The sequence below is a fragment of the Vanessa atalanta genome, chromosome 20 (genome assembly GCF_905147765.1).
Source record: "Vanessa atalanta chromosome 20, ilVanAtal1.2, whole genome shotgun sequence".
Taxonomy (NCBI): Eukaryota; Metazoa; Arthropoda; class Insecta; order Lepidoptera; family Nymphalidae; genus Vanessa; species Vanessa atalanta.
This window is the reverse complement of record NC_061890.1, coordinates 6,335,058-6,349,014: the sequence shown is the minus strand read 5'-3', so window position 1 is coordinate 6,349,014 and position 13,957 is coordinate 6,335,058. Positions and strand designations below refer to the sequence as shown.

At 36.1% G+C, this 13,957-nt stretch overlaps 1 protein-coding gene across 2 annotated transcripts; it reads left to right on the top strand.

The window, feature by feature from the left end:
- The first annotated feature begins 84 nt into the window (after positions 1 to 84).
- On the top strand, positions 85 to 13,819 carry LOC125071794 (zinc finger protein 570-like). Of its 2 annotated transcripts, none has more exons than XM_047682176.1 (14): positions 85 to 447; positions 4,396 to 4,554; positions 5,071 to 5,235; positions 5,357 to 5,605; positions 6,695 to 6,970; positions 8,803 to 8,992; positions 9,730 to 9,907; positions 10,126 to 10,319; positions 10,730 to 11,100; positions 11,185 to 11,469; positions 11,895 to 11,969; positions 12,417 to 12,482; positions 12,717 to 12,809; positions 13,302 to 13,819. In XM_047682176.1, the coding sequence occupies exons 1-14, from the start codon at positions 313 to 315 to the stop codon at positions 13,407 to 13,409; spliced, it is 2,544 nt and encodes an 847-aa protein (XP_047538132.1). In that variant the 5' UTR covers positions 85 to 312; the 3' UTR covers positions 13,410 to 13,819. The 2 variants fall into 2 exon arrangements, with proteins under 2 accessions (XP_047538132.1, XP_047538133.1); XM_047682177.1 differs by having other exon boundaries at positions 86 to 447; positions 12,420 to 12,482; positions 13,302 to 13,816.
- Positions 13,820 to 13,957: the final 138 nt, after the last annotated feature.

Sequence of the window (13,957 nt, the reverse complement as noted above, 5' to 3'; positions counted from 1 at the left end):
TCTCTTTTCAACTCATGGACTTTTACTGCATACGAAACTGACACTCTCCCACTCCTTATAGGCTAGTTGGCAAAGTCTCATGACTTCATAACTATAAAGCTATGTCTGTCTTTCTTGTGTACATGCGTTTTATAATGGATGAAATTTAATATATAAATTGTGCCGATTGATGTGTGTTTTGCTTTTTAGTGTGAAAGTCAATAATATTATGTGAGCAAATAAAATAAATAGTAACGTATATTAAGAAATTAATAATTTAAATGTGAAATCCGTATAACAAGGACAAAAACAGCTCGATTGCTGTCCTTCAAAATGGCGGCCACTAATAAAACGCAGAAATATAATTTTGAGAAAATATGTCGTGCTTGTTTGCAAATAAAGAAGGACATGCGACCATTATTTGAGCAACTTACTGCTACAATGTTAATGGGCATATCAAAAGTGCAGGTGAGATAACAGATTGATAAATTTATTTTTGGAAATTGTTGTTGTCTCTTTCTCACTCGTTATATAGCATGTAAGCGAGTTGTGATGACAGTGGTTGTCGCATCAAGTCATCTTTGTTTAGAAATCACGTGATAGCAGGTAGTCATTTAAGATTTTGGTGCCTGTATATTCTAGGAAATTCATTGAGTAATAGCTGGCTATCCTTTTCTGATTTTAGGCGTTTTGTGTGAACGAGTGAATGAGATGGTTGGTTTATTATGTAGTAGTTGCCGAAATTTAAGTTATCGAAAATAACACTAATTAAGTTTAAATAAAGTAAAATTTTCTTAGATTATTTGTAATATATACAAATTTGACAATTCAATAACAAATAAATATAATAATACTAAAACTTATTTTTTAAATATCATTTTAATTTTTAACAATATTTAAATAGTATATTTCCGATGTATCGCAATATTGTAAGTGAATAGATTATAATAATTAACTGAGGTCTTTTCATTTTTTTTATAATACCTGTAAAAGCGTAAAACATTAAGCTGAAATATATGTATGTTTTGTTTAAAAATTTTGAATGAAAATGAAATAAGTTAATGTTTAAAAGATGTGTCTAAGTTAATTATGTTTTAATTAGCTGTTAAACGATATTATTTCAACCAGAATGTTATATTTTATTATATTGATCTGAAAGAAAGTCTATTAAATACTATTAATTAAATTGTAATCGGTACTTACGTATTAAAAAAAGAAATTCCGCGAATTCGCCAAAATTTGTTAATTTTTTATATGTATACGTAATAAATCTTCACATATAATAAAATTGGAGTACCTGTTTTTAATATTAAAATAACCGCTTTTTACTTTACTTTTATAAATACATTTGTGTATACATATGTATACACGGTACATATACTAAAATAACATAAGTTTTTTCCAATTTTGTCTGTTTGTGTATTAGTTCCAGCTAATCTCTGGAACGGCTGGACCGATTTTGACTGACTTGACTGTAATAAGAAGTAACTTAGACTACAACAATATATTTTTTTTTAATTCAAACGCGCAGGAATTCGCAGGCACAGCTAGTAGGTAAATAAGACCTAACCTATCCAATATTGGTGCATTAGCAGAATGTATTTTTAGTAAGGTGAAGTTAACACGTAAGAACAATGTATTCATTTAACAATAAATATCAATAAAAAGAAAAATTGGATTGAAATAATAATAGAAAATGCTCTTAATAATGAAAATAATAATCAATTTAATATAATTGTACGATAAAACTTCTAAATTAATTTCGTATAAGGGCTCCGTAAATTTTTCCGGTTATGTATATGATGGGTTTATTTTAATGGAGTCTTTTGTATGATTGTACGTGTCAACCGCCTAATTTCATTCTCGAGAGCGGGCCGGATCTACCTATGATCTACTTTTTTGGGCTTCAGCCCAGGGCCCCGTGGATTCAAGGGGCCCTCAGCTAAGTCAAGTCAATGTCAAAATTAGACGATAATGTAAAAGAATCCATCATTTTACTAAATTAAACAGATCGTATGGTTTGAAGCCCTGCAATTATTAAAACCCATTCAATTAATTTAATTCAAGTTTACGTTCAGGTGTGTTAATGTGGGGCCCCTGAGTAGTATTAGCCCAGGGCCCCCTAAATTCACGGTCCGGCTCTGGTCGAGAGTGCTGGAAGTAGTCGTAGCAGTAGTATTTAGATACTCGTATATTTATACTACTTCCTTAGTGCTATAACTACAACAGTAATTGTCTCTCTGTTGACCTGTTAAGCTGTCACGGCTAAATTATTCAATCGATTTTGATGCATTTTCGTATGAAAGGACCTTGAATACCCAGGAAGGAAATATGGTATTGTTTTCTTAATTCACCCATTAAAAGGATTTGGAGTTGGTGGGTTATATATGCATCCTTCTCATATTTGAAATTGAAAGTCTGCGGTGATTGAACGGCGCCGCTTAGTAAAGAGACTAAGCTGTTAATTAAATGACTAATTGAGATAATTACCCGAAACTATATAAACTAATATTCTCGTAACTGCAATGTCTTATGTATCCGATGTTATTAACGACGTAAAATAAGAATAAACATTTCAGATAAGACCCTGCATACTATTTTAAATAAACAATAGCCGTTCTACATGATTGATAGAAAACAAAATTTATAGAAACTAACCGATTCGTATTGTAATTTTATCGACAAAAACCGTCAAGAAATACTTTTATTATATATATATATATATATATATATATATATATATATATATATATATGTATATCGTACAACAAAATCGACAAATACTTTTCCACACTTTTATTACTTTTATGTACCTAATGCCTTTTTTATGACATAGGTTCGCGGACGAGCACATGGGCCACCTGATGCTAAGTGATCACCACCGCCCGTAGGCAATGTCACTGTATGAAATATTAACCATTCCTTACATCGCCAAAGCTCCACCAACCTTGGGAACAAGATGTTATGTCCCTTGTGCCTGTAGTTACACTGGCTAACTGACCCTTCAAACCGGAACACAACAATTCTGAGTACTGTTGCTTAGCTTGTAAGATTTGGGGTTCAAACGAAATTTTGTCTTTTTTTGCCAAGGAAGACAATGTTAATACTGGTATGCATTGAAAAGCAGCTAAAGCCTCTAGTCCTGCACCTGTGCACTCACCGTTCATCACGGATAGATGTCTCATCGGTTTATTAGAATCTTTCATTATGATAGCGCAGTTTCCATTTTCTTTAGAGACTCCAACTGTGGTTTTGCACAAATCTCTGTACTAAGTATAGTTTTGCTGTGAAAAGCCAACTGGTTTTCTTCGTTGAATGGCGAATGGAATAGAACTAATTACAGAGTTTGATAATGGCTTTGAGCAAAAGAGTCTGCCCTTTGAATAGCGATAGTTAATAGACCGCTGTTAGTTGTTGTAAAAGTAAGTCAAATGTCAATCTAACAAAGACCGGTGAGGCAAAGTAATGCATTCTTAGTAAATATTTTGTCGTACGATTTATTAATCCATGCTTTAAACCAGTGATCAGACTACAACCATACCGAGTTTGTGGTTTCATTTTTTTTTCATTTCATTCCATTCTGATGCATCAGCTTCAAAAATAACTACACATATCTACCAGGTACCTATGTGTGGTAATTTTTGTTAAAAGTTATTCAAGCTCAATTACTGTAATAACTTTTAACGTTTTTTACGATTGATCATCAGAATGGTTCTAAGTAGAGTTACCATATTGGCGTAGTGGTTATTTCAATGACAACATTGTTGTATTTCTCGCGACCATCGCTAAGCGCAAAATGCTTGACTAAAGCAATTGTGTAGTCTACAACACGTAATGGATTCAATGGTCACGTTAATTAGACTATCGTAGACGCTTGTTTGGCAAAAAATGTCACGACTCTTGCACTTCGAACTTACTTTGGTTACTACGCGATACCAAATGTAACTGAATTTAATAAGAATGGGTATTCATATAAATGGGTAAGAGCCGAGAAGGCCCAGTGGTTAGAACGCGTACATCTTAATCGATTCTTTCGGGTTCAAACCCAGGAAAGCACCACTGACTTTTCATGTACTTAATTTGTGTTTATAATTCATTTCGGGCTCGGTGGTGAAGGAAAACATCGTGAGGAAACCTGCCTGTGTCTAATTTCAACGAAATTCTGCCACATGTGTATTCCACCAACCCGCATTGGAGTAGTTTGGTGGAATATGCTCCAAACCTTCTCCTCAAAGGGAGAGGAGGCCTAAGCCCAGCAGTGGGAAATTTACAGGCTGTTAATGTAATGTATAAAAAAAAATCATATAAATCATTTTAAAAATACTAATTAAAACTGCTATAGATGTTTTTGTCAGCGATATTGTCTCATATATTCAAACGTGTGCGAAATTGCTTTAAATAAATTACCCGTTTCAGGTAGCAGTGGGCGACGGACTACCATCCCAGCTGTGCTTACAATGTGTCCACCAGATATCCCGCTCTCACGCGTTCAAGGATCTCGTCGAGAGAAACGATGGTTTACTCCGCGAACAAGTGAAGGCGATGGCGGAGGAAACTCTCAAAGAGAATCTAGAGGTACGCAACTTAAACATTGTAATTTGTCAGATTATTAGCCAACATTTTGACGAGTAGGGTACTTTAGATTTATTCATTCATGAAGGTGTACTCTGCATTAAATCACTATCGGCTTGCATAAGTAGGAGTGAGTGAAGATCGTGCTTACAAAAATTGTTCTAAATACGAGCACGCAAGTGTGTGCGTGAGATGAGTAAAAGTACAGATAGCAAAAAAAAAAATACAAATCAGATTGTATTTGTTAATTTTATTTCATTGAAACGCATATAATTTAACAGGCAGTGGCGCGCCTTCGTGAATGGATAGATCTATATCATTGTATTTTAGAAGGATGTTTATGAATACACGCAACGATGTATGATTGCACATTATACATCTATGTGTGTGTAATCACGACTTATGGATAAAAAGTCACCTGTTAGAAAGCAAACGGCTATATGTCTCTCACTGTGATTCATTAATAAAATAATAATATCTTAATAAAAGCCAGTAACAGCAACATACGTACTGTTGCAGAAGGAGAAAGAAGTGCAATCCGTATACAGAACTATACAGTTCATAGAAGTACCGAACCTTAGTAGCAATGCGAATCAAATCCTAGAAGGTTTTTTCACGGAAACAGCTGATCAGACCAATATAACTCAAGAAATATTGCAAAAAGAAGATTTTGATATCGATAAGGTTCGTACGTTATGATTGACTTATATTTTATACGTTCACGTGCATTTATACTTTACTATTTTTAGTCTACAATGAAGGCTAAGGCCTTCACGTTAATATTTCTGCAATAACATTTTCGTAGCTGGATACTGAACCAGTACCTCAAACGAAAACGGACGAAGGTTTGAATTCGGATGAAGAGAATTACCTCCAAATGGTAGTCTTCCAAGCGACGTCATCAGTTGCACCTGGACGCCATGTTTGTAATTTATGCCATAAAGAGTTCAAACATGCAAGATGGCTAAAACTACATATGCGCTCACATTCAAACTGGATCAAAGCAAACTGCAAGAAACCGCCCAAGTGTCCGATTTGTGAGAGAACTTTCAAAGTAAGTGACATAACTATATCAAGCTTAAAGCGGATCGGATTCTAAGACAATCTTATAAGACAGCTGCATTAGGTTTTAATTAAACCAGATAATCTATAGTCTATTCCGATCGAAGTAGGAATAAAGATAAACAAACCTTAGATTTACGTATTTCACGCGATTTGCTAATAACTCAGCTGTATTGTGCACTACTAAGAGTTTATGATTAATATATATTTATTTATAATACAACACTGTTGCTATTACCAACTTATTTCCAGTTTAATTTTACATCCAAAATTCCGATAACACTTTCGTCGACGTTCAAAACGCAATTTTTTGGCAAATCCTCTCTCGGCTCTCGACCAATATCGCGTCAATTTGCTGTCAAATGTTGTTTATTTGACTTTTTTCCTCTTATGGTTGGAATAGACTATAAATAGATTCAGCTGTAATAATATAGTTGTAGGTGATAAAATTATACATATTGATCCTTCAAATCAATAAAATTTATGTTGATATTGTATCATTATTACAATTGAAACGTATTGAGCAACACAAATAAAAATTGTAAGATTTAAAAGAGAAAATCAAGGCTATGAAATAAAATAAAAAAAAGTTATGAAATGTCTTTAAAATAATATGCGTAATGTTATGTAAAAATTACGTTCTCTTTTAAATATTTAATAAGTTTTTATTTGTGTCGGTGGGTACTTTAATGCACTTCATCTTTTAATTTATCTTTCGTCTTTTTAGCTGTTCAGATTTTATATACGTAAACCAAAGATATTAGGAATATATCATAGACCATTTCTATTTTTTAACTTACTTAGTGATTTTTTAAAACGATGTGATCCTATGCTCTTTGTTCTTAATCTGTGAATCGCTCAACTCATGAACAGGGCTGCTAGTAGAGCAACTAATTTAGTATACAAACTGGATACATAATGTTACTTTAATTATATATATTTTGTATCTAACTATACGATCAGGCAGCCCTACTCATGGGAATATTCATAAAATAATATTTTAAAAATAATATCAAAATCTTCGGCATATGACAAAATTTTGCTATTAATGTTATTTTCTAGGCATTTCTATAATTTTTAGGGTCCCGGCATGTTGAAAATGCATATGCGTACCCACGAACAGCGACCACCGAAACAGCCAACTTGTTCTGTATGCCAACGCACGTTCCCGACCAAGACGTTGCTGTATCGGCATAGACAAACGCACTTCGAACAGAAAACGCACCAGTGTACCGTTTGCGAGAAACGCTTCTTTAGTGGATACGCATTAAGGTCGCATATGGCTCGGCACAGAGGGGAGAGGCCTTACATGTGCGCTATATGTTCCAAGAGTTTCTATAATCCTACTGACTTGAAGGTGAGTTTGCTCTACTTATGATATAAATGATTTGATAGGTTTATATAACATCAATTGGCTTATCAAATTCTCAGCCTATCTCTGTGTCTATGGTTCATTATGATAAGATTGATAGACAAATAGACCGATAGTTACTTTTAACATTATAATTTGTTAATTATATATTAATAATATAACCGAACTAATCGTAATTAGATAAAGTGTCCAAGGTACCACAGGGAAGTTTATCGAATCTTTCGTTCTCCTTATCTTGAAATTGGAATGCCTCTTCGAAGGCTTTTTTACTGCGTGTTGATAAATATACTGGAAATATTATTTGGAAACGTATTATGAGATTCCCTTTAGCTTTACTTGGGCACGGGAGGAGGGGAAGGCCTTCATCCTCGATTACTTTTTCGTACGACGGTGTTATGACGTCAGTTATTTTGATTCGTAAAACTCTGTCATCCAATGTTGATACCGTGATAGTTATGCCACATAGAGCTTCTTTTAGAGAAACCGTTCGGACCATCAAGAGATCACTTACGCTAGATCTTATGAAATTTTCATGAGGTCGGTCCTCAGTGACGAAGATCACATCAGCTGGTATTCTTGTCGGACCTTGATCGCCTTCTTCCTTAAATATGATCTCCGTATTAGGATATATACCTGGTTTTATTGGTATTGATAATACCTTCTCTCTCAGCTTTAATTCTGAACATGTTTCGTCTGTAAATACTAAGCGTTGTATTTTCATTTTTTTTAAGCACCCTTTGTAAACTTCCTCTAAAGTGAGAGCGAGTGGCCGAAATATTGTTTGATCTTTCTCCTTGTAACCTCTCCCGAGTGGAGATTCGAACATCGGTGGTGGGTTTTCATAGTAGTCTAGGAGATCAGCGTATGGATTCTTCGTTCCGAAAAAATCTTGGTATGTTTTGATGGGATCACCGTGATATGTGTAAGGTTGGATATATTTTTTAGGGCCCGGAACACCTCTTTTAAGCCCTTCCTCTCCATACTGGTCGTATACTGCTCTATTTTTGTGATCTACTAAGACTTCGTAGGCTTCTCCGATAAGACCAAATATTCGTATCATGTTTTCGTCGTTACCGTATTTTTCAGGATTATATTTGAGTGCCAGCCGCCGATATGCCTTTTTAATTTCGATTTGATCACAGGAACGCTTTACGCCCAAAATGCTGTAATAGTCAAATCCCATGTTATATTTATTTTATTTTTATAAAATGCCAAAAATCGACGTGTTAATATGTCATGTGAAATGACAATTAAGTTTATTAAGATATTAGACTTTCGTTACCAGCCTACCTCAATTCAATGAAATTTAAATATTTATAAATCTGACATAAATTGATTACAATGTCGTTTGACTGATCAAGGTGGCCTGGGGGTTAGCACGGGTTCAATTTAAAAAGATTATTGCGAGTTCGAACCTAGCCAAGCATCTCTGAATTTCCATGAGCTTAATTTGCGTTTACAATTAATTTTGATCTCGGCGCTGAAGGAAAACATGAGAGAAAGCCTGCGTGTGCCTAACTTCAATGAAATTCTGTCACATGTGTATCCAACAACATGCATTGGAGCATCGTGCTAGAGTAAACTTCAATACCTCCTCAAATGTTAGAAGAGACCTTACCCCCCGGCGTGGTACATTTCCAGGCTGTTACTTTTTTTTGACTGATCACAATTTAAATTGGCACGTATGACCTTTTTAATCGAGAAAGTTTTATATGTATCTATCGCTTGGACTGTTATATAAAACATACAGACAAGAAAACGTCTGCTGTGTTTTCCTAATATATGTGAATGTTTCAAGTTGTTTATTTATATTTTAGGTTCATTTTCGCTTGCACACCGGCGAGAAGCCTCTAAAGTGTTCCGAATGTAACAAGACGTTCCGAAGACACTCGACTCTGTGTCAGCACATGAAGAAGCACCGAGGTATCCGGAACCATGTCTGTACGATTTGCACAAAGGCGTTCTATGAAGTTTCGAAGCTGAATGCGCATATGAGAGTTCATACAGGTATATTGATTCGTAAATATAAACCATTTGTATAAAACACGTTGTCAAAACGATCGCTTGTATTAAATTATGGCTGGTTGTAATGCTGATAAGTTATTAGCGAAATGCTAGCCTTTGGAAAAGCGCCCAAAAGTCAAATATACTTTATTCAAGTAGGCTTTTACAAGCACTTTTGAATCGTCATTTAGCAAAATATTTTAAGTAAAGCTACCGGTTCGGAATGTAGATTCTACCGAGAAGAACCTTGAAGAACCGAATATACTATGTCTTGTGCTTGTTATTTACATTGCTGCCATGCCATTTATTTATCAAGCTGCCACACTAAACTTCAAGCCGTAACAAATTACATCAATACAAGTTTTTACTCTTTGTCGGTAGAATAATTTGTAAATGAGCAGGTAACTACTCAATAGGCATACACAATCCTGCTACAGGTAACTCATCCTGCTTTCGGAATGAGGAAATTCTAGTTAAAACGTAATCCTTAATAGGATTTATTTTTATTTTAGAAATATTAACCATTCCTTACATCATCATTGCGCCACCAACCTTGGGAACTAAGATGTTATGTCCCTTGTGCCTGGCTACACTGGCTCACTCACCCTTCAAACCGGAATACATCAATAATGAGTACTGCCGGCGATAGAATATCTGATGAGTGAGTGGAAACCTACCCAGATGGGCTTACGCAAAGCCCTACCACCAAGCATTATATTTATATATTCGATGCCCGCCAGGCGAGCGTCCCTTCGAGTGTCAGTTCTGCGAGCGAAAGTTCGCGCAGCAGTCCGCCCTAATCTACCACCGCCGCACGCACACGGGGGAGAAGCCCTACGCCTGCAAGGCCTGTCCCGCGCGCTTCACCACCTCCTCCGCCAGGAACAACCATCTGCTCACGCACACCGGGAACAAAAAGTGAGTCCTGTCGATGTATCCGAAACGATTTTATTTGGCTTTAATAAGTCATAACGTCACCCCATAGACATCCGAGAGCTCAGACAACTAGCACCACAAAGTTTTCCCTATTAGCGATTCCGAATCTGGATCTATCTCATTATTGATATGTACCGTCGGAAGCGGCACAGGACCTCGTATCCGACTCCCGACGCTGAGCACTGTCCGTGTGGCCACAGGTTCGTGTGCCCGGTGTGCTTCAAGGGCTGCTCGTCGCGCACGGAGCTGCGCGTGCACTCCAGCAAGCACACGGGCGAGAAGCTGTTCGGCTGCGCGCTGTGCTCGCAGCGGTTCAGCTCCGCCTCCTACCTCGCCGTGCACCGCCGCCTGCACACCGGCGAGAAGAAGTACCAGTGCGACGTCTGCGGGAAGGGTGAGCCGAACGCTTTGCAAAATTTGAATACAACTTCCTTAGAAAATAAACAGGGTGGCCCAACAAACATTTAAAATTATACTGAATAATCGCCCAGTGGTTTCTGGCAAATTACAGCTACCCCACTTCTGGTCTGGGTTGCGTAGATGAAGGGCATATTTCAATTAAAGCCTCGGAGAGCCGTATGGTGAGGGGAAACAAACCTAGAAGCGTTTTTTTATGCTAAGAAAAAAATCTGCCGAATCTTTTTTCGTCATTAATATTGAACTGAAGGCGGCGTGTGGTCTTAAATCGATGTGAATTAAATCGCAATCATGATTTTATAAATTGGAATCCAGTGAAACGAAATCGATTTTTAAAGGCTGGAAGATTTCGTTTTTTTTTTAATAGAAGCTAAATATGTTTCGCAGGTTTCGTGGAATGTAATTCGTACAAAAAACACATAAAGACACATTTACTGGAAAAAAAAGATAATGAAGCTAATCCAGACACGACAGACGCGGATACGAATTTCGAAACGGAAACGCAGGCGAACAAAGAGCCCGAAGTGAAATCCATCGATAAAGAAGAAAGTGCCGAAACTGAAGAAACGCACGCACAGATAGAAGGGCAAATAGTCCAAGTGCAAAACCAAGGGGAGAACGGTACGCAAAAGAGATTTAAATGCGGTATATGTGTGAAAAGCTATATGTATTTACACAGTTTGAAGAAACACATGCTCAACCACGTGCAGATGTGTGTGTTCAGTCCGGACGGGTCGGAGAAGTTATATGCGTTTAAGGTATGCAAACGAAATACTAATTTAACTAAAATATGCGCCCCATTTTTGTGTGTATTTTTATTATATTATTTGTTTTTCGCATAGCAACAGCAAGAACTTCAACAGCAACAGCAACAGCAGCAACAACAACAACAGCAGCAGCAGCAGCAGCAACAACAACAACAACAACAACAGCAGCAGCAGCAGCAGCAGCAGCAGCAACAACAACAACAACTCCAGCAGCAAGCGCAGCAGCAAGCTCAACAACAGCAGGTGCAGCAGCAGCAAGTGCAACAGCTCCAACAGCAAGTGTTGCAAGTGGGAAGCGTGCAACAACTTACGTTACCGATACACACTAATCACGTACAGCAAGGAATCACTGTTTCTGGGGTGAGATTTTTTTTATAAAGTATATAGACAGACGGACAATCTATGTTCCAATTTTAAGGGTGAGTGAGCCAGTGTAACTACAGGCCCAAGGAACATAACATCTCAGTACCCAAGGTTGGTGGGGCATTGGTGTTGTTAGGAATGATTAATATTTCCCACAGCGCCAATGTCTATGGGCAGTGGTAACTACTCACCATCAGGTGCCCCATTAACTCATACATCTGTCTATTTTATATAAATTCATATACTATGTATAGTGTAAATTAATAAATATATTTACAAGTATATATATAATGCACATCCGTGATAATAAATGGTATTGTTACCAGAGATACAAATATAAATATATATTATCATTTAGAAGATATTAAATATAATTACGAACATTTAGCATTAAATTATAACTGGGGAAAACATTTTTCCAGGGAGGACAACAGTACCCGGTAATATCATCAGTTCAGTCATTGCAGCTGCAACAGACACATCAACAGATAAATACGGTAAGATAATTAATTCTCATATGTAAAGTATGTTTCAATGGTACGTGGAGTAAACATAAACAAACCTTAGGTGTACATATTCCATATGATTTGCTAATAGTACTGCCATATGATACATAACAAACAGTTCTTGATTATTATATCTTTATTTATAATACATAACTGTAAATCTTAGCTACTCTTGTCCTCTTTAATTTTACTGCCATTTTTTGATAGCAAGTTCGTTTATATTCAAAAGCAATCGACACGAATCCATCACGAATAACGTAGATTATTTAAATCTCGACCAATGGTGTGTAATAAAATTTGAAGTTATCCCGTATTGTTATTCGACTTCCAGTCAAAATATTAATATAGTGACATCTAAATATGGATTTTTCCAAATATCCGTATTTGGAATTCACTATGCTATTAATTTTTTTATTAAATTGATAATGTATTTGTCAGCAGCAGCCGCAACTACAGGTGCAGACCATCCAGATACATCCTCAGCACCAGCCCATTCAGATACATGTAATTAAATTTCTTTTATTTCTTAACAACTATCTCGACAATAATCTTTTTAAAGTAACGGTTTTATTCTTCATTATATTTATGTAAGATTCACCAGTTCATTTCCAGCTAAATAGTTGTTTATTGATTCAAGGTGAAGTTATATTTACTAACAGTCACTTTAACCGTTTTTTCTTATAGTAAGTCTAGTTTTTTAGTCTTTTTAATATATTAATGCCAAATACTGCATTATAGGCGGTGGGCGTTCAACAAGTACAGCAAGTGCAGCAGGAACAGCTGCATGTAGCTACGTCTTCGTGTCAGACCATGCTGCCCAACATACTACAGGTTATTCTTAACTATAGATTTGATTGTTAGTATTTTAGGTTAAGTACGTAAGGGAAACCTATCGTACAGACTCAACTCTCGTTAGAGCGACGTTAAGGGCTAAGGCAAACAATATTGCTAATAAATATCTTGAACAATGCAACTGTCAAGAAGCGACATCTATTTTGAAAGTCTTTGGTTGAAAGGAATATCATAGACAATAAAATATATATACAGATTATTGAAAAAAATTAAAAAATAGATTTTCATTTGTAACATATAAAAGCAAACAAATTTGTTTGCAAACATCAGTGCACTCTCTATTATAAATAGTCAAATTTCCAGACTACTGCTGAGAATTTCTATACTGTTAAATCCAATTTTTATTGGCTCGAGCCGGGGTTTGGTCCTAAGACCTCAGGATCTACAAGCTCGTGAGCCACCAGACTAAAGAGGCAGTCAAATATTTGGGAATATGTATGATAAGCAAGCGTATGATGGTGTTCGTTGCAGCTGCAGCCGGGCGCCGTGGTGTCGGGGCTGGCGCCGGAGCTGGGCGGCGTGCACCGCATCATCCTGCAGCCGCCCTCGCACCCCGCACTCTACACCATCCACCACTGAGCGACACACTCGCCCCGCACGTTTTGGCGATTTAAAATTAAACGTATAACTATATATACACCGTGATGCCACAAATATTGTTCGTAAAGATAGTTACGTTACTTTCGACCCTTATTTTAAGTTAGCTTTATGAGTCACAGGGAGACTGACGAGAATGTGCGTACATAAAAATATTGATTATATGTACCAAAATGTAAATAGTAGGATGTTTAAATAACCAGATATTTTAATGTAATTGGTCAACGGTTGCAAAAAGTTTTTTTTTTTAACCGACTGAAATATAATTTTATGTTCTGTTCATATTTCGTTTTATTTTTTTTCTAATTTAAGTTGTTGTAACATTTATTCAGAGATATAACAATTGTTTTATAATTTATAGTCCCAATTCTTTGTTCAACGTTGAAGCATTATGTGTACTTACTAATTGATTTACAATTATTTTATTTAAGCTTGGGTCATAAATTTATTGTTTTACTTATCACTATACGTTAAAATTATCATAAGAAAACAATAATCAAACATGGTTGTCATTGAACTGATTTGGTCAA